We start from the raw sequence: 23,208 nt of genomic DNA, 5'->3' as shown, positions 1-23,208 counted from the left end.
TTTCAGCATGTCTAATTGCAACATAGAACATACACCTATTGTGAAAGGTACTGTGTTGAGCAAAAGTATGTGTCCTAAAACTCCAGAGGAAATAGCTGAGATGAATAAAAAACCATATGCCAGTGCTATTGGTAGTTTGATGTACACTATGTTGTGTACACGTCCCGATATCAGCTATGTTGTGGGCTTGGTCAGTCGCTTCCAGTCAAACCCAGGACCGAGACACTGGAAGGCAGTAAAAAGGATATTCAGATATCTGAAGGCGACAACAGATTATTGTCTCTGTTTTCAAGGATCAGATATGAGTCTGAAAGGTTATTCAGATGCAGATTGGACTAGAGACCTGGATGATAGAAAATCCACATCAGGTTATGCATTCTTGCTGAATGGTGGCGCCATCTCCTGGAACAGCAAGAAACAAGCTTGTGTAGCTTTGTCGACTATGGAAGCTGAATATGTGGCATGTTCAATAGATGTGCAAGAAGTAATCTCTGAAGCATCTGAAAATTGTTGAGGATAGTGGGAGTCCTGTAACTGTCTACTGTGACAGTCAAGCTGCAATAGCTTTTTCCAAGGATCCCAAATATCATAGCAAAGGCAAGCATATAGAAATTAAATATAATTTTGTAAGGGATATTGTGGCTAAAAGAAAAGTCATTCTTGAGTATGTCCCTACACGTGTTATGCTTGCAGATCCTTTTACTAAGCCAATGACTAAAGAGTCATTTAAAGAACATGTAAAGTCTTTGGGACTTCGTAGAATGTAACAATATTGAAATAACAATCAGACTTTGTGTTATGATTGTGTCATTTGCCATAATTTATTCAGTGTATATGTTGTATTTGTTACATTCATGTAAGATCTCGGTGAGCATGTTGGCAGGTGGAGATTGGTCCACTCACATGGACAATCATCTCTGTTTGTTAAGTACAAATAGGGGTAAGACCGTTACTTATGAAACAACTTACGTAGCTGAAATTATGAAATTAGAGACAGATTCATATGTTGAGGTCGCCTTGATAATTGTGTCAAGATGAGATCATTTATGTGTAAATAATGATCGAAGTAAATGAACCCACCATTTACTAAACCTGTTGAAAGCCAGATTAGAATTCATATGTTGAATTCAGGATTAGACATTAGGTATGTCTAGATCGAAATCTGTACGATGTTAAATTTGAAGACAACATGCACTCTTTTTAGTAAAGAGAATAACATCGTAGCATGTGATTCATACCACATGTGCTATTGCGACAATAAAGGTAGTAGGAGAATGAATCCCTGTTTCTCTACTATGTGAGACCTTTGAGATTATATGTTAATCTCAATTTTTGCCTTAGTGACTATTTAGCTGTCTACTTGAAGTTTTAATCAGTGTCTGCTACTTTAGCGTGTATCCTATAGCTATGGATGATTCGGTCTATGGAGCATAACTAGGAAAGCGACTGATTAAAATGAATTGATTCTAGCTAAAAAGGAAGATTAAATATATTTACATCTTTTGTTGTTATTCACTGGTCGACCCATTTCTGTTATGTACGGAAATGAATGTGAATATTGGATATAGAACATGCTCATGACATAATGGTCATTATAAGGGATTAGAGATGTTCATATCGATGTAAACGAAAATTATTTAATCTGGGTAAATAGCAAGACATGGATATCTTCAAGATAATGGTTGTGTGTCACTTGAAGATTGGATGGATTCTGGATAAAGGCTATGTGCCGCCAGGAAAGTGGCTAAGTGCCATAAAGAGTGTGTCTCTAATTTATTTGAGTAGCTAAGTAAAGTGTAACAACTTTATTAGCATTGATTGCTCAAAGAGCGGCTAAGTCAAGGTGTAACAATCTTCTTAGCAATTATCGCTCAGTGTGCTTGCTGTCGCACGAACCATTTTCTCTAAGTATGGATTGGATGTTCTCATATGGTCTATGTGACCAAACTCTCTAATAGTCTATGTGACTTATTAAGTCTTTGTGACTTACCTGAATGAACTAGTCTTAGTGACTTACCTTGGACGAGCGGGAGATGTTGGAAATGGGGATAGTGGGAAACGTGGCCCATGTTCCCCACTACACATAATGGAAAAGTCCATTATGCCCCTAGTATATTTCCCTATATAAAGGGGGGCCGTCCAAGGCTCAGGGGGTGTGAAATTGCGAGTGTGCAACGAGAGTAAGAGGAGAACATCCAAGGCGGTGGGATTTGGTTTGTGGAATTGCGGAGGGCTTTCCAATCCTGTGATCGCTCTTCCGATAGCAAGTTTCGTCATTGCCGATTGCAGATCTGCGGGAGATCGCTGTAAGTTTTTACCGCATTTAATTAATTCGTCTATCATGCATTTAGAAAATATATTCAACAATGTTTGTCTTCTTATTCTCGCAAGCGGAGGTAACTCTTCTCCACCCATCTCTTCTTCTTCTCTATCTTCTTTTTCTTCTTCCTCTTATCAATGACTGATTTAAGTGCTGGAGGGGTTGTGTTGGGAAGCTGACCTAAGCTCTAATTAGTGGTATACCTCAAGGTGTTTGGATCTCGCCAGGTGAGAAGTAGATCTCGCATTATGGAGAGGAGGAACCCGAGCGAATGGAAAAATAGATCATAAATTAATATAAAAAAAAGATGGCAATTGATAAATGGATAAGTGAGTAATGGATTGTCAGAGGTTGTGTCTTCACTCATATGGAAGAAAGTGGGAAGGATACGAAGGATCCGACGTGGTGATGCTTTTCTGATAGCTATATAAACACTAGGAGAGGTAAGTTAATCTTCTTATCCTCTCAAGCGGAGGTAACTCTTCTCCACCCATCTCTTCTTCTTCTCTATCTTCTTTTTTTTCTTCGTCTTAGTGCTGGAGGGGTTGTGTTGGCAAGTTGGAGGGGTTATATCTCAGAGTATTTAGATCTCACCAGATAAAAAGTAGATCTCGCATTATGGAGAGGCGGAACAGAGAGAATGGAAAAGGAGATCGTCAATTAGTATTAAAAAAAATAAAAATGGTTCAAGATTTAATATAATATTTTTTTGATTTTTTAAAAATTCAAACAATAGATGAAAGTTATAAAAAGAATAAAGGAAATAGATGACTTTAATTATTGTGTACATAGATAAACAACTTAAATAAGTTCACTCCTTTTTCAAATTTTTAATCTTTCTATATATATATATATATATATATATATATATATATATATATATATATATATATATATATATATATATATATATATATATATATATGGATTAAAGTTGTTTAAGTTGTTTTTTAATCTTTCCATATCTTTCAGAATTCTTGTGTATATATATATAGAGCAGTGATATCCTGCGCGACGTGTACAGTGCGTAACTGTGCGCGTCGCGCAGGATATCAACAATTTTTTTTTCCATTTTTTTGATTTTTTTAATATTTTAAATTAAAAAATTAACATTTCTTTATATAAATTTCTAATACATTAATATATCCCCTCAACATATTACAATATTCAATAAATACTTAAATTAATTTTATTTTATTTTATTTTTAAAACCAAACACTATAACCTAATTGGGAAGCCTGAACCACAGAGGTAAAATCTAAAAAAAAATAGTTTTGATACTATAACCCAAAGCCTGAACTCTTGAGGTAAAATCTAAAAAAAAAATAGTTTTGATACTATAACCCAAAACCTGAATCCTAGAGGTAAAATCTAAAAAAAAATAACTTTGATACTATAACCGAAAGCCTGAACCCTAAATACCTTTGATACTATAACCCAAAGTCAAAATCCTAGAGGTAAAATCTAAAAAAATAACTTTGATACTATAACCCAAAACCTGAACCCTAAAAATAAATTTTTTTAAAAATAATTTAATTATTTATTTTAATTCAAAAAAAAAAAAACCTGATATCCTGCACGCGCGCACAGTCGCGCACTGTGCGGACGCGCAGGATATCAGAATCGTGTATATATATATATATATATATATATATATATATATATATATATATATAATCGTCATGAACAAAATCATAATCGAGGATTCCAAACTGACAACCCAAGAATTCTGAATTGTGGTGTGGTATGGTCTAATGCGGGGTTAAGGAGAAATTTGATCGAATAAGAACATACTCCCGTATAGATATAAATATGTAAGTGCTAACTCAATTTTTAAGTAAACGATAATTCAAAAGGAATAGAGGGGAATTTTGAATGACACAAAGCTTGTTGGTGTTTGGGTTAGAATGCGAAAATTGGATGTTGTTGGTCTAGAGCCCCCATGAAACATCCTTCTTAAAAAGGTTTGGGACATTTTTTATATTTTTAAATTTAAATTAGTTGAGAATTAATTTAATAATATCATAATTAATATATCTTATACTCAAATGGTCTAATTAAATTTAATTGGATTTTTTTCAACTAATAAAATAGATTTAATGGTTTGCATAAAATCTAAAAGGATATAAATAAGTATAGGATGAAATATAGAGACATTAGAACAAAATGTTCTATACAACTTAAGATAATTTTGTTGTGAGGCGTAAAACTTAGCCACCCTATCTGTGTTTCTATTTCATGACCAATTCAAAATGGTGCATTGATGATTGGTTAAAGGATTGATGACTACGTGTTTATACGATCAAAAGGATGTCGGTATTATTTCAAAAACAATAGTACAGTAGCTAAACAACTTCTTAATTTCTCAGACATTTAAGAATTGAGTCTTGAGTTTAGCAAATTAATGGATGAATTTTCCTTAATAAACAGTTAAAATAAGAACAATTGACTTCTCGACTTATCACAATAGTTGATAAAAAATTTTAGTCGAAACGGTCACTCTAAAATTAGTTGACGTAAATTGAATATCGGATGCTAATTAAAAAAAAAAGAATGTTGGTCTTTTAAAAATTATTAAGTCAATGTCTCTCTTATAAATTACGATTCAAATATATAAAAATCAACTTTTGGATATGCATGAGTTGTACTTAGGAAGTAAGATCATCTACTTATAAGATTATCAAAAAAAAAATAGGGCAAGTGCCCCACAAACTTATGTTTCATTTTTCTTGCTTTCTCTTACACATTCACTAACAATGCCCAAACTTGATAATGTGCATATACGAAATTATCCTCAAACTGCTCGAAAACGGTAACAATACGAAGCCATACAAAAAGCAAGTATTCTATTCTACTCAACTTATTTGTAGATTACTATACAGGGAAGATCCATATCATGTAGTATAAGGAAAATTTACATGATATCATCCTTGAATCCAGGTGTTGGACATGTTTTTCCTGTTCCTTTGATTCTTCTGTATTGGATTTCCACGGCGCTGCATCTCTAATGGCATAAGCAATTGGACATCACAGATTGATGATTGATAGTGAAGGAAAATAGCTCGATGCCATGATGGATAATTCGAGAGTTTCATCCATCAACTGTATAATCTAACAGTGCAAGCCACTGCTTGTGCCCAAATCTTCAGTCTTGCCTTAACTTCATCAGGATGATCACCTGGAATTTGGAGAGTATGGGCCAAATGAGAATTCTGCTGAATCAAGTGTAAGAATTAAGCCAATCAACTAGAAGAGGGAACTAGGAATCGAGCTGTGGAACTAAATTCGCACCGTCGATTGCCATCATTAAGAGTGCAAAACTATGCATTTGTTAAATTCAGGTTGAGAACCATCCAATAAGCTATAAAGCAAGTATCATTAAGAAAGCTGGTAATTAAAGTGCCATGAAATTGTTCCAATAAATTTAGTACTCAACCAAAAACTTGGAGATTCTTTTACTACCATGCTGTTGACAAAAAATAAAAAGTAAAACAAGATTGAGTAAAAGGGAAAAAGAATAGTCAGGAAAATTATGCAGAAACAAGAAGAAATATTGAGCGACAATTACCAGGATACAAGGATAGAAAAGCACTTGAACCAAAGATTTAAACAGGAATATTGGCATATTGAAAAGAGAGATGAAAAGTTAATCCCTACAGTTCGGCAGTTAAATTCAATCTTTTTATCAAGAAGTTATAAAGAAAATCGTTTTGAAATTAAAAGCAATTTATCATGAAAACATCATCTTAATTTCTTCCACTCTATCAGAAATCTATCTGGAGGAAAAAAATGCATTCAGAAGAGTATCTATTGCACCTACCTTGTTCAAGGGGAAAGACCCCTCCTTTTTTTTTCTTAATAAAAACTAGTTTCAAATTTGTACATGACCACCACGAGGATCTCTAACACAATAACGAATTTTTCGGCAACAACTAAATCTTTCTCTCATTGGTCACCTGCAGAAGGATCTTCCAAATTGTAAACCCCAATCGTACAATCAAAATCATCACTTTGAGCAAGATCCCAACCAAAACAACAAGCAAGTTCCAGAATAAGTGAATTTTATTTTATTTTTATTAGATTATAAAATCCCCTCTTACCAGGGCTAGAGATCTTCCAGTTCGCAACGGGAAGGGCATCGATCGCCTCATAAGATCCGTCCGCGTCCCCGCCGGCATTGCCTGCGCCACCACCCAGAAATCGACTCATGGAGTAGCAAAGCTCGAGAGCAGGCAACATGGCGCGGAGCCCCGGGATCTCGTCGTAGCTGAACCCGAACCCTAAGTCCAAGCACCCTTTGAGCTCCTCCAGGTCGCCGTCCGTGAGGCTTCTCGTCCTCGCGAGCCTCTCTCCCCCATCAGATGCCCCATCCGACCCTTCCTCGAGCTCCACGCAGCCCTCCCACCTCACGACGCTGCCGCCGCCGCTGCCGTAACCACGCCTCCACGGCCATGCTACTTGGCCACACCGCTCGTTCCCGGAGTCGTCCTCTGGATCATGCGGCCTCCGTTGCTGATCCCCCTGGTTGCTCCTGCGCTTAGGGCCTCCGTTGCCCATCTCTCTCTCTGCGACTGGTTCGCTACGAGAATGACATGGGGGTTTAAATGAACGGGATGGGATGGGAAAACAAACACATGACATGGCAGGCAAATGGCATGTTACGGTAACATATATATGTTTTAAAAAAAAAAAAAAAAGTTATTGGCATCCACGTGATAGAATGGGTTCAGATGTTATCCAAACGGATAGATTCGAAATCAATTTTGATTAAAAAGTGTATTAACTCAATCAAAACTACTTAATATTATTATAAAAATGAATAAAGATTAAAAACTACCTACGTAAATGAGCAAAATGACATCCTTAAAATAAAAAATAAAAGATGTCTAATCAAACATAATCATAATAATATTCTTATTTTAAATATTGTTGTAACCATTACAACTAACTCCAATCATTTTTCACTATATACTGTACAACTATCCAAAAATTTTTATTTTTTTATTTTTTCATTTCTATTTTTTTATTATTTTCTCCCTTTATGTAATATCTACTTTTCATTACCTAATATATTCCTTTATTTTTCCCTCTCCAAAATTTAATAATAATTTAATATTTAAAAAATGTATTTCATATGGAGTAGTTGAAGTAAAAAAAATACTTAACATGTAAAATTTAAAGGAATTTTGTATTTAGAGAAGCTGTCATGGATACTCTAATAGTTACTATAATAATGTTGTAATATTCTAACATATATTTAGTAATTTTTACAATTTTTTTAAAGTAATTTTGATCTATTGAAAATGATTTCGGTAATGTTTAAATAATTTTTGATCAAATTGGTCAAAAAAAAAAAATATATATTGATATAATAATATTCATGATTAAATTTGAAATTCAAAATTTAAAATTTTAAGCTTTACTATTTAACTATAATTATTTAATAGTTATTGAAGTAGCTATTATAACTATTTTATTTTAAAGTGATTTTGACCACTTAAAATAAATTTGATGAAATTTAAGTAATTTTGATCCGGTTGATAAAAAATATTTTTAATATAATACTATGTTGTATATAATAATTTTAATTAAAATAAAATAGTCATTTTTTCACGTTCTAGTAATTACAATAACATTAAAATAAGAGGTATTTCAGATGGGATACACTTTTAAATTTTTTTCTACAGAATTTTAGATAATATTATTATAACATAGAATAGTTTAAATTTAAATTATTATAATATAGAGTAATTTTTACTAAAATTATTTAATTAAAATTACTATAATATATATATATAGTTTAATTTTGATCAAAATTATTATAATAATTAATATTGTATAAGTCTCATAAAAATAAATTTTAAAATGAGATTTTTTTGATATTTTCTTTAATATGTAATTTTTTTTAGCCGTAGTAAAAAAAAAAGTGTATATAATAAAATATTTACAGCACTAATAAGAATAATGCATGTCTCTTTCCGGTGACTTGTCTCTGTGCTGGAAGGAACCCAAATCATATCATCTGAGCCAACATTTTTAATTAATTTATTCCAAGTGTGCAAATTGAATAATTAAAGGCTATAAAATGCCATTAATAATTTCATGAGAAGAAATAAAATAAAATAAAAATAGTTGAGCATAAATCCTTGGAATATATTCTATGCACTAGGGCCCCACAGGGGACAGGGCACTAGTAGCTGGCTATTATTATTGCTTTCCAAGTCAAATTAGCCAAGTGTTATGGTACTTAATTAATGATCATCCAAAGAACAGCTCGTCAAACATATCTACACAAGTATTTTATAAGTGAGATGCGATATTATTATTATGTTATATATTATTATTGCTTGCCAAATTGGATATGTATTCTCTTTGCCTTGGAATCTTAACAAGATTCTTTGGAAGGTGCCCAAAAGATCCATGAAACCTAACAGGGAATGTAGGATTTGAAAAATAGTTGAAAAAAAGTTGAATGCTTGACAAATAGAGAACTTTGACACTTCGATCGCTTTGGCCATGAGTCACAGCTTCGTCCGGTACAAGTGACAAGAAAGAAGGATAGAACTCGAAGAATTAGGCTTTGGATGGAATATAGATAGAATTTTTTGAAAAGGAAAAAAAGTTTTTATATGGTTTTTTTTTGAAAAGAACTAGGCTTTGGATGTTATAAATATGATTAAAAAAATACTCCTAGCAATTTACTAAAATCTAACTGTTGATAACCAATAAATAATGATTCGATTATTATATTGTATTGATAAAACATACCAAAAAAATCATTATTATCGATATAAATAAATCAAATTTGACAAAGTCAGATGTTGTTAGTTGATTTCATATGCAATCCTGTTGCTTCCGAGGAAGCTTCCAGTTCATGAATATATATATATATATATATATTCAAATAAAAAATAATTAATTAATTAACTAACAAATTATTTAGTGGCGGCACTTCAGAAATTGACAAGTCAAAGCTGGAGGCCATGACTAGGACTGCTTAGCGGCCGCCCATCTCACCGCGTGGAGCCCACTGCACACGTCGACTAGCCTGACCCCACGGCATGCATGCATTTATCCATGATCCCGACCATGGCACGCATGATGTCGAAGCATGTCGGGCCCACCCGCTAGCCACTATGCCGCCATGGTGTTGCAATCTAAATTGCAAGAGTTACTTTCAATGGGGAGATGACACATGACAGTCTCTATATTAAAGTGCTTCAATGTTACTTAATATTTTGTCTAAAATTATGTCGATCATTTTTATAATTATTTTATCGAGTTTCTCTACTACATCTATATCCACATCTTCCCTTTCTTGTAGCTCCAAGAGAGAGGCGGCGCTGCTGGAGTCAGCGATGGAGATGGTGCTGGAGGGAGGCCACAAGCGACGAGGGAGGGCAACGAGTGTCGGGGAGGGATGCAACGCTGGAGGGAGGGAGGTTAGGACTTTTTTTTGGGTGTTGTGTCTGCACGCACTTTGCACGTGAAGAAGGATTTTATATGAGATTTGTGGTTTAGGGAGGGATCAGGAATTCTCGGTCCAGAAGATCCGGCCCCATCTCAATGACAGTGGTAAGTGGAAAGCAACATTTAGATCATCCAAAAAGTAAACAAGCAAAAACACTTCAAAATTGAGAATTCCTTTCTTTTCCTCTCAAACCACTCATGTACACAAAGCATCGTTGAAGGAAATTTACTGAATATCCGACAAAATCCCCCTCGGATCAGGTGCTCATCGACCGTGGAATGTTCTTGTTTCACGAGGGACACGAAACCAGTTCAACGCTGCGCAATCACGGAACAACATGGTTTGCTTCGGAGCAAGAACATCTAGCTCGATGTCAACGAGCCGATTACTAAATGCATTCAGGAACTAAACACATGAATGCAAGAATGCTCGACGTCCGTCCACAGAATCCAACTCTGCGGATCGGAAGAAAGTCGGAACAAAAACAAACGGCATTGATTGAAAGAATCAAAATGGCGCTGCGATAAACCAACGCATTTGTAATTACATATTCAGAAATTGTTTTGCAAGAACAGTTCCTGCTGTGGAGATGCCGACCCAATCTCTTCCTCCAAGCATCTCAAGCCGTCTCCGCCCCCGCCGCCATTTCCTAAACTCCTGCCGTCTGAATTCTTCCCTTCTGTCTCGCCTTCTGATCGCCTCTGCGATGACGTCACACTGGGAAATGTGATCCAAGAAGGAGCTCTGTACTCGAATTGGTCATCAGCGTCGGTCGTGTCATTCTCCGAACACGACTGGTTTGAAGATCTTTGCGAGCCCTTTTTATGGAGCCGGTTGCTCCCCAAGACTACCTCGGTCGGCAAGATGGGTTGCTCATTACAAGGGCTACCCATCAAGAGCACAAGAGCTCTCTCCAATGCGGTTGTAACCTTATCCATGGACGGTCTGTCCTTTCCTCTCATCCTCACGCACTTCCCGGCTGTTGCAGCTATCTTCTTAAGCACCTCCAACTCGGCGGGAGGTTTCAACTACGAGTCTAAAATTGCCGAAATATCTCCAGCTTTGATTAGCGGCACAACCCACTTGACGATATTCCCTTCGTCAAACTGCATATCGATTGCTTTGCGCCCGCTTAAAATTTCCAGAAGAAGAACCCCAAAGCTGTAAACATCTGATTTTGTGGTCAAGTAATGAAGTTTGTAGTATTCGGGATCAAGGTAGCCCAGAGTACCAGTGGGAGGTTCCGACAACGGTGAGCTGCTGTCCACTGGGCCAAACAATGAAAGACCAAAATCAGCAACTCGAGCATTGTGTTCCTCGTCGATAAGAATGTTCGAAGATTTGATATCCCTGTGAATCACGGGCGGGCAAGCATATCCGTGCAGATATTCTATTCCCCTAGCTGCTTGGACGGCAATGGTGACCCTACGAACCCAATCCAGCCGCTGTTTTAGGCCCGGATCCTTGCCATGGAGATGTCCGTACAAGGAGCCATGGGCCATGAACTCATACACCAGCAACCTCTCTCCACCTTCTTCGCAGTACCCAAGCAAGTTAAGAAGATGGGCATGATTTAATCTCGAGAGAAGGTCGAGTTCCGTATGGAATTCGTTAGAGTTCTTCACATCAGATGCTCTTGTGTCTTTCTTAACCGCAATCAGAGTTCCATCCTTCAGGGCCCCTCTGAAAACACACGAAAACTGCCCTTTCCGACAAGTGATTCCTCGCTGAAGCCACCCGTTGCCCTTTCCAGCTCTCCATACGTGAACATCTGTGCTCTCCTGATCTTCAAGTCCTCCAAGTCAGGCCGGACCTTTATCAGTTTCTTGCGAAATGAGAACGCCCGGGCTCTAGGTACAATTGCATCGGAGTCGGAACATCTACAATTATGCAGTTTCCGGCTAATGTAAAGACATGCGACTACAGAGACCGAGCTCATGAAGACGACAACAAATGCAACTTCTGCAATGAAGATTGGCATTTGAATAGATAGAAATCTGTGGTTGTTGGGTTTGTAGAGTGTATAGTAAAAGCCTAGCTTTTGTAAACATTTATTTGTTAAAATAAAAGAATCACATTGGTCAATATCTTTATTTATTAAATGTAATTGTTCAATTAATTTATATAGTAGACAACATGGAGTGTGGTGTCACACTCATAAGATCATGTTGTCGGTTCTCTATAAATTATAAACAATGGCTCGCGACTAAGATAGAAAGGAACAAACTATCAGAATAGTCGTAGTGTAATTAAGTATTAGTTTATCTTGACTAATAAATTACACTAATACACTTTAAGTATATTGAGTAGGATCATTTAGGTATGTTCTTTTGTACTGACTTAGTAAAAGAACTAAACTTTAGTTATTATGGAAGTGTGTGCTCTTAATCCTAATATAATAACAAGCACATATATTTAATATTTATTTCTTTGATTTATCAAAGGGTGAGGTTTAGCTCGATAAATCAATATGCCCGATAAGTTGGGAAATGATATTACTTATAGTGTGTGTTGTTGATTATAGAAGGAATCTGTGTCCTACTTATCTAGGTTGAGAATGTCCCCAAGAGGAGCTCATAAGGATTGTCATATTAAACCCTGCAGGTGGACCTAGTCCGACATGACAATAAAGTTGAATGGTACTACTCTTGGAGCTAGATATTAATTAAGTGAGTTGTCAGTAACTTACTTAATTAGTGGGCATTCGTAATCTTAAACACAGGGAGACTAACACACTCATGATAAGAAGGAGCCCATAATGTAATTTAGGATTAGTGTGGTAGTGCGGTAATAACTCTCTAGTGGAATGAGTTATTATCGATGAACTTGAGTTGTGTGATCGGGGCGAACACGGGATACTCAAGCTCATGGAAAGGCCAAAACCAATTTCTCCTCTAGGTCCCTGTCGTAGCCTCATTATAGCCTCAAGTTCATCCAAATGTAAGGCTCTTCTTGGTGTCCAAGAAGGGGGCCGGACCATTGCTTAGTGACCAAGCAATGGCCGGCCACATCCTCTTGAAAGGGGTTGACCCTATAGCTTGGTGACCAAGCTTGTAGGGGCCGGCCATAATAATTCAAAAAGGGAGGGTTGTTTTGAATTTTTAAAATCTTCTCTTTGTAGAAAACTATAAGTTTTAAAAGAAAGATTTTAATTTTTAAAACTTTCCTTATTTGAATTAGGCCACATGTTTAAATAGAGAGTTTAAAAGATTTTAAAATTTTCATTTTTTAACTATCCTCATAGTTTAGGAAAAAAAAGGAAAAGAAGTTTTAAAATTTAAATTTTCTATCACCATGTTAAAAAAGAGGAAATTTTATAAGAGAGTTTTTAAATTTTAAAACATGGTTTTAATTTTTAGAAATTTTCCTTTTTTAACTCATACTTTAGGAAAGAGAGCTTGTAAATTTTATAAGAGGATTTCTTCTTGTAAAATTTTTAAAAATTATTTTTCCTTTCCTTTTAATTGTGGCCGGCCACCTTGCTTGGTGCCCAAGCAAGGGCTGGCCAATAGGATTAAACCAAATTCAATCCTAAACCAAATAGGATTGATCATAAACATTGATTGGTGATTGATTCAATCAAGAGGAAAGAAAAGGAAAGATAAAAAGGGAAAAGGAAAAACTCTTGGATGATTTTATTTTTTGTAAAAGGTTTTTCCTTATTTGCCTTGGGCAAGTAATATAAAAGAAGGGGTGAGGGGGCTTCATGAGACACAACTCTTATTCTTTTGCTTGGGTGATCTCTTGGTGTGGCCAACCCTCTCCCTTCTTCCTTTCCCTTTGCTCTCTTCTCCTTGGTGGTGGTGGTGGCCGGATTTTAGAAGAAGAAGGAGGAAGCTTTTGGGTGGTGTTCATCTTGGAGGATCGTCGCCCACACGACGTCCAAGGCGAGGCGACGAATACGGCAGAAGATCTCGAGGTCATTAGCATACAAAGAGAAGGTATAATTAGCAATTGTTTTCCGTATCATGCTAGTTTTGCTCTTTGTAAGAATTCTAAATACAAGAGGTAATTAGATCTAGTTTTTCGAAATAGTTTTTTGAGTTTGTGTTTTCTTCTTTTTCGAACTTGTGTTTCGATTGTTCCTTTTGGTTAACCTAGAGTTATTTAAGGAAATAAATATTAGCTTTCCTCAAAAGGCTTTGCCTAGGCGGTGGTGGTTGCTCCCATATCCAAGAAGGCCATGTGCCTCGCCATGCAGTCCTGGAAGCCAATTTTGGAAATTAATATTTATGGAATTAATAACCTAGGTAGATTTGAATCAATAGTGTTAAGTTTCGCTTGCGATTCAAATCTAAACCATTAAGAATAGATAAGTTAAATTTGGAATCAATGATGTTAAGTTCCATCTGCGATTCCTTATTTAACTTCTAAAGAACACAATAGGTTATTTAAGGAAAGGTTCGACACTTGTACAAAAATTTTTGTACAGTGGAACCAATACGTTTTCCTAGGTTTAACCAATAAGTTTATTTGCTATCAAGGAAGAGCCCAGGGAGCCGCTCAGAGCTTACATCCAACGATTCAACCGAGTGGCCATGGATATTCCAACGGCCACCTCAGAAACAATGATGAATGCGTTCACGCAAGGGCTCGTGGATGGTGACTTCTTCCGCTCACTTATTCGAAAGCCGCCCCGGGACTATGATCACATGTTACACCGGGCCAATGAGTACATTAATGTGGAGGAAGCCTAGGCGGCCCGAAGAAAAGAAGCTCCAACTGAGCGGCCAGCCCCTGCCGAGCGGAAGACGCTCACTGGCCACCAGCTGCCTAGAGGACCCCCAGCCGAAGTAGTCCACCCTCACCACGCAAGGTCCCACGCCGTTCAAGAGGTAGCTGCCGAGCGGCCCAAACCAAAAAAGAAGGTATGGACCCCGATGTTTTGCTCGTTCCACCGGACGGACACGCATAACACACGAGATTGCCGAAGCCTTCCCCTGATCGCCCACCCTGCTCCCCGGAGTGGCCGTCGTCGATCCCCATCATCCGACAGGAGACAGCGACACCATGACGCCGATCGTCGGATATCCAGAAAGTCTCCCAAGCGGTATCATCCTCAGGGGCATGAGGACCATCCCAGGGTATCCAAGGAGCGGCCTAGGCCGTCCGCACGGGAGGAAGAAAATAGAAGCAACACGTCCCGAGGCGAAATCAACATCATCGCTGGCGGACCGACCGGAGGTGACTTCAACAGAGCAAGGAAGGTGAGTGTCAGGCAGCTCCAGATCCATGCGGTCGACTGCAGTCAAGAACGGGCAAGCGGACCCGAAATCAGTTTTGGGCCCAGGGACCTTGAGGGAGTCGAAGTGCCACATGACGACGCCCTCCTCATCAAAGCGGAAATAGCTAACTATACTATTCACCGCATTTTCATCGATACAGGCAGTTCGGTCAACATTATATTTAAAAAGGCTTTCGACCAACTGTAAATTGATCGAGCTGAGCTGTTGCCCATGACAACCCCCCTCTACGGGTTTACGGGCAATGAAGTTCTGCCGGTCGGACAGGTCCGACTGGCTATCTCGCTGGGAGAAGAGCCGCTCAGAAGGACGCGTACTGCCAACTTCGTCGTGGTCGACTCTCCTTCAGTATACAATGTTATCCTAGGGCGACCAGCGCTCAGTGAATTCCGAGCGGCAGTCTCCACCTTCTACCAGAAGATTAAGTTCCCGGTTGAAGATAAAGTTGGAGAAGTGCGAGGAGACCAGCTGGCGGCTCGGCGATGCTACGTCGAAATGGTCCGAGCCGAAGCTAATTCCGCGCGGAAGACACCACGGATCGAGGTAAACGCCATAACCGAAAAGCCACCCTCTTTAGTTTATGAAGAAAAAGAAGAGGTGCAGATCCACCCGACCCGATCGGAGGCCACCACATTCATTGCGGCCGATCTGGAGGCAAACCAGAAAAAGGAGGTGATCAAATGTCTCCAGAGAAATTGTGACGTCTTCGTTTGGTCGACGCATGAGCTGCCGAGAATTTCGCCAAGTATCACACAACATGAGCTTCACATCCGGTCGGACGCTCGGCCGGTGAAGCAAAGGAAGAGGGACTTTAGCGCCGAACAAAACGTCATCATCCGAGCGGAAGTCGAGAAGCTTCTGGAGGCCGACCATATAAGGGAGGTCCAGTTCCCGAGCTGGCTCGCAAATGTAGTGCTAGTCTCCAAGCCGGGCAACAAGTGGAGGGTTTGCATCGATTTTCGAGATCTCAACAAAGCATGCCCAAAGGATTTTTACCCTCTGCCCCGGATTGATCAACTGGTGGACTCCACAGCCGGGTGCGAGCTGATATGCATGCTAGACGCCTATCAGGGCTACCATCAGGTGTCGCTCGCCCGAGAAGACCAAGAGAAGGTCAGCTTCGTCACAGCCGACGACATTTACTGTTACAATGTAATGCCGTTCGGATTGAAGAACGCGGGAGCAACTTACCAGCACTTAATGTACAAGGTATTCAAGGAGCAGATCGGACGCAATTTAGAAGTGTACGTGGATGATATTCTCATCAAGTCTGTCCGAGCGACTGATCGTTTTACGGACATGGAGGAGACCTTCCGAACGCTGAGGAAGTATGGAGTCAAGATGAACCCTCAGAAATGTCTGTTCGGAGCAAAAGGTGGGCATTTCTTGGGCTATATAGTAACCGAGCGGGGCATAGAGGCAAATCCCAGCAAGGTAAAAGCGTTGCAAGATATGTCGCCCCCAAGAAATCTAAGGGAAGTACAGCGCCTGACCGAGTGGATAACGGCATTATCAAGATTCATCTCCAAGACAGCCGACCGGAGTCTCCCTTTTTTCAAGATCTTACGCAAAGCTACTAAATTTCATTGGGACGAAAAATGCGATCGGGCGTTTGAGGAGCTGAAGATATACCTGAACTCCTTGCCCGTGTTAGCCAAGCCAGCTGTAGGTGAGCCGCTCTGTATTTACTTATCCTCAACCGAGCGGGCAGTAGGCTCGGCATTAGTGAGGACGAGCGGTGAAGAACAACCCGTGTACTTCTTGAGCCATATTTTAAAAGATGCTGAATCTCGCTACATTGGGCTCGAGAAGTTGGCTTTTGCTTTGGTCCTCGCCGCTCAGAGACTGCGTCCTTATTTCCTGGCACATACAATCATCATCCGGATGAATAACCCATTGGGAAGAGTGCTGCTGAATCCAGAAGCGTCCGGACGACTCATCAAATGGACAACGGAGCTGAGTGAATTTGACATTTAGTATCAACCCCGTTCAGCGATAAAGGCGCAGTCCTTAGCAGATTTTGTTACCGAGGTGCAAAATCCCGAGCCCGAAGCAATGTGGAAGATATTTGTGGATGGATCGTCCACTCGGCGCGGGAGCGGAATTGGTGTGCTATTACTCTCCCCCCAAGAAAAACGGATGCACCTATCCGTCCGGCTGGACTACAAAGCCACAAATAATGAAGCGGAGTATGAGGCCCTCATAGCCGGTTTGCAGGTCGCCTAGCATGTAGGAGCCGGTCGGGTGACACTCCATTAAGACTCCCAGCTGGCTGCCCAGCAGCTCTCGGGCACATTTGAGATTAACAACGCTCGCCTCAAGCTCTACGCTGAGGCCTTCGAAAAGCTCAAGGCCCACTTCAGAGAAGTCATTATCCAGAAGATACCCCGAGCAGAGAATCAGGCGGTAGATGAGTTGGCCAAGTTCGCAAGTTCAATATCATCGGTCATCATCCAGCAGCCAATTGAGCAAGTATCCTTGGTGGCGTACATCGATCGGATGGAGGGCCTCGCATTCTCGAGCGATTGGAGGACGACCATCATGGAGTTTCTGCGCTCGGGTGTGACTCCGTCCGATCGGGAGGAAGCCCAGCTATTGAGGAGGAGAGCCGGCCGGTTCACACTTGTTGAAGACCAACTCTACAGGAAGGCTTTCTCCCGCCCACTTTTGAAGTGTGTGAGCTCGGAGGACGCGGAGTACATCCTCCACGAAGTGCAACAAGGATCGTGCGGAGGACATCCGGGCGGACGATCGCTGGCTAGGAAGATCCTGCTGGCTGGGTACTTCTGGCCAACCCTGCAAGCAGACGCCTCTCGGACTGTCGCGACGTACCTCTCCTGCCAGAAGTACCACAACATCTCCCACCGACCGGCGGAGGAGATGAAAGCATCTACAGTATCCTGTCCGTTCGATCAGTGGGGAATGGATATCGTAGGTCCATTCCCTATGGTGACAGGTCAGCGGAAGTTTCTACTAGTGGCGGTCGACTACTTTTCCAAATGGGTGGAGGCCGAGCCACTGGCCAAGATCACCGAGCAGATGGTCAAAAAGTTTATCTGGCAGCATATAATCTGTCGGTTCGGCATTCCTCGCCGGCTCATATCTGACAACGGGTGACAGTTCGTCGAAAAGCAGCTTGAAGAATGGTGCAAAAGTTATGGCATCGAACAACACTTTACTTCTGTGGCGTATCCCCAGAGCAATGGTCAAGCCGAAGTAGCCAATCGGGAGATTCTTCGCATTCTTCGGGCTCGGCTCGACCATATGGGGGGAAGCTGGGTGGACGAGCTGCCGGGCGTCCTATGGGCTATCCGCACGACTCCAAAGGAGGGAACGGGCGTCACGCCATTCCATTTAGTGTACGACGGCGAAGCAGTTATCCCAGTTGAAGTTGGCGTAGAGTCTGTCCGGATCCAGAACTACGATGATGACAATCCCGAGCGGAGGGAGATGGAGTTGGACTTGATCGACGAAGAGCGAGCCAAGGCGTCCGTCCGGCTGATGGCGTACCGACAGAGAATGAAGCAGAACTACAATCGGTGCGTGATTCCTAGAGCATTCCAAGTCGGTGACCTAGTGTGGAAGAAAGTAAAGCCGGTCGGGGATATTGGCAAGCTGGAGGCTCCTTGGGCGGGCCCCTTCAAAGTCATCGAAAAGCTTCGCTCGGGTGCCTATTATTTGGAGGATGAAGACGGACGACAGCTGGATCGACCATGGAGCGCGAACCACCTCCAGCCTTACCGGGCAGGGTGAAAGGTGCGCCAATGTAATGTATGCTATATACTTTCCGTTCGGCTGTATGTTTGAAATGCAAGAGTAAAAAATCAGAAAATTAGCGCATGTATAGGGCATCGTCAGCTGAATCGGAAGAACCGTCGAGCTCCGACGTTAAATATCGAGAGTCACGCCGGCGACTATAAACCCTCCGGCCGGAAGACCGTCGAGCTCCGACGTTAAATATCGAGAGTCACGCCGGCGAGTATAAACCCTCCGGCCGAAAGACCGTAGAGCTTCGACGTTAAATATCGAGAGTCGCGCCGGCGACTATAAACCCTCCGGCCGGAAGACCGTCGAGCTCCGACGTTAAAAATCGAGAGGCGCACCGGCGACTATAAACCCTCCGGCCGGAAGACCGTCGAGCTCCGACGTTAAAAATCGAGGGTCGCGCCTACAATTATCCGGAAGACCGCCGAGCTTTGACGTTAAAAATCGAGAGCCGGCGATTATAAACCCTCCGTCGGAAGACCGTCGAGCTCGGCCGTTAAAATGAGTCGGACCGGCAACTATAAACCCTCCGGTGGGAGACCGTCGAGCTCCGGCGTTAAAAATCGGGAGTCGAGCCGACCTCCCGGGTGGAAGACCGTCGAACTCCGGCGTTAAAATCGAGTCGCGTATAAACCCTCCGCCGGAAGACCGTCGAGCTCCGGCGTTAAAATCGAGTCGCCGTATAAACCCTCGTGGGAAGACCATCGAGCACCGAGCATTAAAATCGAGTCGCGCGGACTATAAACCCTCGGTGGGAAGACCGTCGAGCTCCGACGTTAAAAATCGAGAGTCGCGCTGGCGACTATAAACCCTCCGGCCGGAACACCGTTGAGCTCCGACGTTAAATATCGAGAGTCGCGCCGGCGACTATAAACCCTCCGGCCGGAAGACCGTCGAGCTCCGACGTTAAATATCGAGAGTTGGTCCGGCGACTATAAACTCTCCGGCCGGAAGACCGTCGAGCTCCGATGTTAAATATCGAGAGTCGCGCCGACGACTATAAACCCTCCGGCCGGAAGACCGTCGAGCTCCGACGTTAAAAATCGAGAGTCGCGCCGGCGACTATAAACCCTCGGGCCGGAAGACCGTCGAGCTCCGATGTTAAAAATCGAGAGTCGTACCGGCGACTATAAACCCTCCGGTCGGAAGAACCGTCGAGCTCCGACGTTAAAAATCGAGAGTCGCACCGGCGACTATAAACCCTCCGGCCGAAAGAACCGTCGAGCTCCGACGTTAAAAATCGAGAGTCGCACCGGCGACTATAAACCCTCAGGTCGGAAGAACCGTCGAGCTCCGATGTTAAAAATCGAGAGTCGGACCGACGACTATAAACCCCCCGGCCTGAACGAAAGACGCTTGAAAATAAGCGGCGAGGGAAAATAGTGACAAGTCGTATGCCACCTACGCCCGCTCGGGAGGCCTAATTGGCCGAGTTGTGTGTCCCCAACCAATCATTCACAAGCAGGCAAAGTAAAAACAAAGTTGCACAAAGATAAATTTTTCATGGAAATTAAAGAAATCAAGGCCGAGCGGCCGAATTGCAAAAAGAGAAGTTTTTTGGCCGAACGACCGAATTACATGCAGACTTGTACTCCAAAAAATCATAAAGGTCCTTAGGGATGGTATTGAGGAGCGTCGCATAGTCTTGGGCCGGGATGCTGGCGGAGTCAGGGAGCTGAGCCTTGGACTTCAGGTAGTCCGTTGTGGCGGTGATGGCCAGCTCAAAGGCATTATACATCCGCTCGCATACTTTTTCTGAAAATTCGGTCGAGCGGATGTGCTTCAGCCTCAGAGCTGCGACTCGGCCGGGTTCCGCCTCTTGATATTCCTTGAAGACAATTTGGGAAGCTTCGAGAGACTCCTGCAATGTCTTCAATTCATCTTTATGTTTAATCGCCTCGGTCGAGCGGCTTGCCTTCTCACCATCTAGCTGCTCCATCAGCTCCTTGACTCTTTGCTCCAGGCCCCGAGCCTCGACATTCTTCTTCTCCAGATCGGCGATATGGAGAGTATGGGCCTGATCAGTTGACTTGGGTCTGATCGGCTGCCAGGCTTATTTTGTGGTCCCGTGATTTGACCTGCCGCTCGAGTTCGGCTAGAGTATGGGCCTGATCGGCCGTCTTTTTTTGCTCAGTCGCCAACAGGTCTTGGGTCTTTTTGAGCTCTTTCTGCAGTTCGGCGTATGAGGGGCCTTGAGAGCCGAGCGGGCCGCCCGAAGCCTTCAGCCTATTTAGCTCCTCGTCCACCATAGCCAGACGATTGGAAACCGTGATCTCCTCCACCCATCTCTGACATAAGCAAGATTGTTAGTGGCCGATCGGAAAGAATGCTTAAAAGACTTCAAAGAAAACATACTTACCCCAGTGGCCTGCTGCATGTGGCTGTTGGCAAGATTGCTGAGGGGATTCATTGTGACTCGTGCCCAAGCGTCGGCCCACATTTCGGCTAAGGGCCCCTTCATTGTGATCATGTGCTCGGGCGCGGTTGGCCGAGCGGACTCGGGTAGCAGCTCTTCGGTGGGAAGATGCAGGGAGACCCTGATGGTACAGTGCCGACCGGGAGTCGTCTGAGTGGAAGCTGGAGAAGGATCGGAGGCCGGCGCAGACATCTGGGACAAAATAGCCGAGCGATGGACTCGGCGGGGAGAAGGCGGAAGGACGCTGACAGGCACTACCTCGAGGGGGTCCGCGGGCGCGTCCAGTTGGGACGGAGTCCGATCGGACGAGATCGCCTCCACCGCTGGGGCTTTGCCGCGAGAATCGGCGGTGGCCCGCTCGGTCGGCTGGACCGCGGAAGTAGCCGATCGAAGCGGTGTCTCCGCTCGGCGCTTCTTTTATCGAAGAGGGCGCTCTTCCTCCTGAGCAGAGCCTTCTTCCCGAGCGGAAGGCCCTCGGCTGGAAGTTATGCCAACCACCAGCTCCGGGAGAGAAGCCTGAGCGGCCGACTCCCCCGCATTCGTGTCGCTCTCTCCTTCGTGTGAGCCGACCGGCTCAATGCCAAGCGCCTCCATCTCTTTGGCAGCTGTGGCCTCGAGCGCCGTCGCTTTCCTCTTCAAAATGCCGGTCATCACAGACTCCATGACAATGTCCGCTGCAAAGGAAAAAAGAGAAAATCAGTTAGCAATCAAAGCGAATGCACAAGTAAAATTCTTACCGAAGTCGCTCGGGAGGGGGGTCCTGATCGGACTCAGGCCAAATATATACATCACCCCCTCAGGCAAGAACTTATTGATGTCAAATTTCAGACCGGCTAGCATGTTGGCAGCGTGAAGGTAGTCCGGTCGGGTCTTGAACCTCTTCAACTCAGGGGAGATTGGCGGTCCGACCTGCCACTGGGTTCGGAAAGTGGTCCGCTCGGGAAGACGCATATAGAAGTAATACTCTTTCTAATTTTTATTGGAAGAGGGCAGTTTATTGAAGAAAACTAAACCGGGCCGAGCCTGGAACATATAAGTGCCTAGCTCGGACTGTTTGGGGTAATAAAAATAGTAGAAGACCTCCGGTCGGAGGGGAATGTTGTGGATTTTGAACAAGACGACAACGCCGCATAGAAGGCGGAAAGTGTTAGGGACTAGGCTTTCGAGCGGAATGCCGAAAAAATTACAAACTTCTACGATGAAGGGATGGATTGGAAAGTGCAGACCGGCTATAAACTGGTCGCGGAAAACACAGAAAGCTCCGCGCGGCGGTTTGTGTGGCCGAGCGGAGGGGGAGGGTAAGATAATTTCAAAATCAGAGGGGATGTCGAAATTGTCCATCAGAATATCGGCGTCGCGTCGATCGAAGCGCGACTCCATGGTAGTATACCACGGGCCGAGGGATTGGTCTTGAGGCTGAGAAGAACTGGCCATTGTCCGAACGGATGAAATCACAAAAGGCGAGAAGAAATGCAGATGATGCAAGGAAGAGGACGACAAACGAAACAGTGCTCAGAGGACCAAAACTCGGAAAAGAAACGCAAAGAGAACACAAGAAGCAAAGATAGAAAAGAAGAAGAACCTTACAGAGAAGAATGAAGATCAACGAGGAACACGGAATCGCCAGAAAGAGGAGAACCGAAGCCGCCGGAGCACTAAAACACCAAAGGAAGCTTCTGGGGATGCGAGAGGAGAAATGCGGCGAAGGAAGAAGGCAAGGGCTTTATAAGGTCGGGCCCGATCGACCTCAACCGTCCGATGCAGGTCACAGGAACCGAGTCTCTCATCGAGCCGTTCATTTTAAACCGTCGATGTTCCGTCGGACACCACGCCACCGTCGTACGATGACGGCAGCAGCGCCACGTGTCATTCGGCCACCAGAGTGCATTTAATGAGCGCATGCTCGGCCTTAATGATGGAGATTGGCACAAATTCTGAGGAGATACGAGGGTGGCGTTGACTGAGGCCGTAGCTACCCTCACACGAGCCGTGC

General features: G+C 42.7%; 1 protein-coding gene and 1 pseudogene across 1 annotated transcript; both read right to left on the bottom strand.

Moving 5' to 3' along the window:
* Positions 1–5,004: 5,004 nt before the first annotated feature.
* Positions 5,005–6,952, bottom strand: LOC121981547. Its single transcript, XM_042534131.1, has 2 exons — positions 6,421–6,952; positions 5,005–5,498 (listed from the first exon to the last, which is right to left on the bottom strand). The coding sequence occupies exons 1-2, from the start codon at positions 6,875–6,877 to the stop codon at positions 5,419–5,421; spliced, it is 537 nt and encodes a 178-aa protein (XP_042390065.1). The 5' UTR covers positions 6,878–6,952; the 3' UTR covers positions 5,005–5,418.
* A 3,273-nt stretch (positions 6,953–10,225) lies between these two features.
* On the bottom strand, positions 10,226–21,239 carry LOC121979951 (annotated as a pseudogene).
* Positions 21,240–23,208: the final 1,969 nt, after the last annotated feature.

The sequence above is a fragment of the Zingiber officinale genome, chromosome 5A, assembly GCF_018446385.1.
Source record: "Zingiber officinale cultivar Zhangliang chromosome 5A, Zo_v1.1, whole genome shotgun sequence".
Taxonomy (NCBI): Eukaryota; Viridiplantae; Streptophyta; class Magnoliopsida; order Zingiberales; family Zingiberaceae; genus Zingiber; species Zingiber officinale.
Note: the sequence above shows the minus strand (reverse complement) of the source record. Positions and strands in the feature narration are given on the sequence as shown.

Excerpts from the sequence above, each read along its gene's own strand:
- LOC121981547 (XM_042534131.1), bottom strand. The coding sequence starts at position 6,877 with ATGGGCAACGGAGGCCCTAAGCGCAGGAGCAACCAGGGGGATCAGCAA. Across the intron at positions 5,499-6,420 it reads CTGGAAGATCTCTAGCCCTG|GTGATCATCCTGATGAAGTT; the intron begins GTAAGAGGGGAT and ends TCCAAATTCCAG.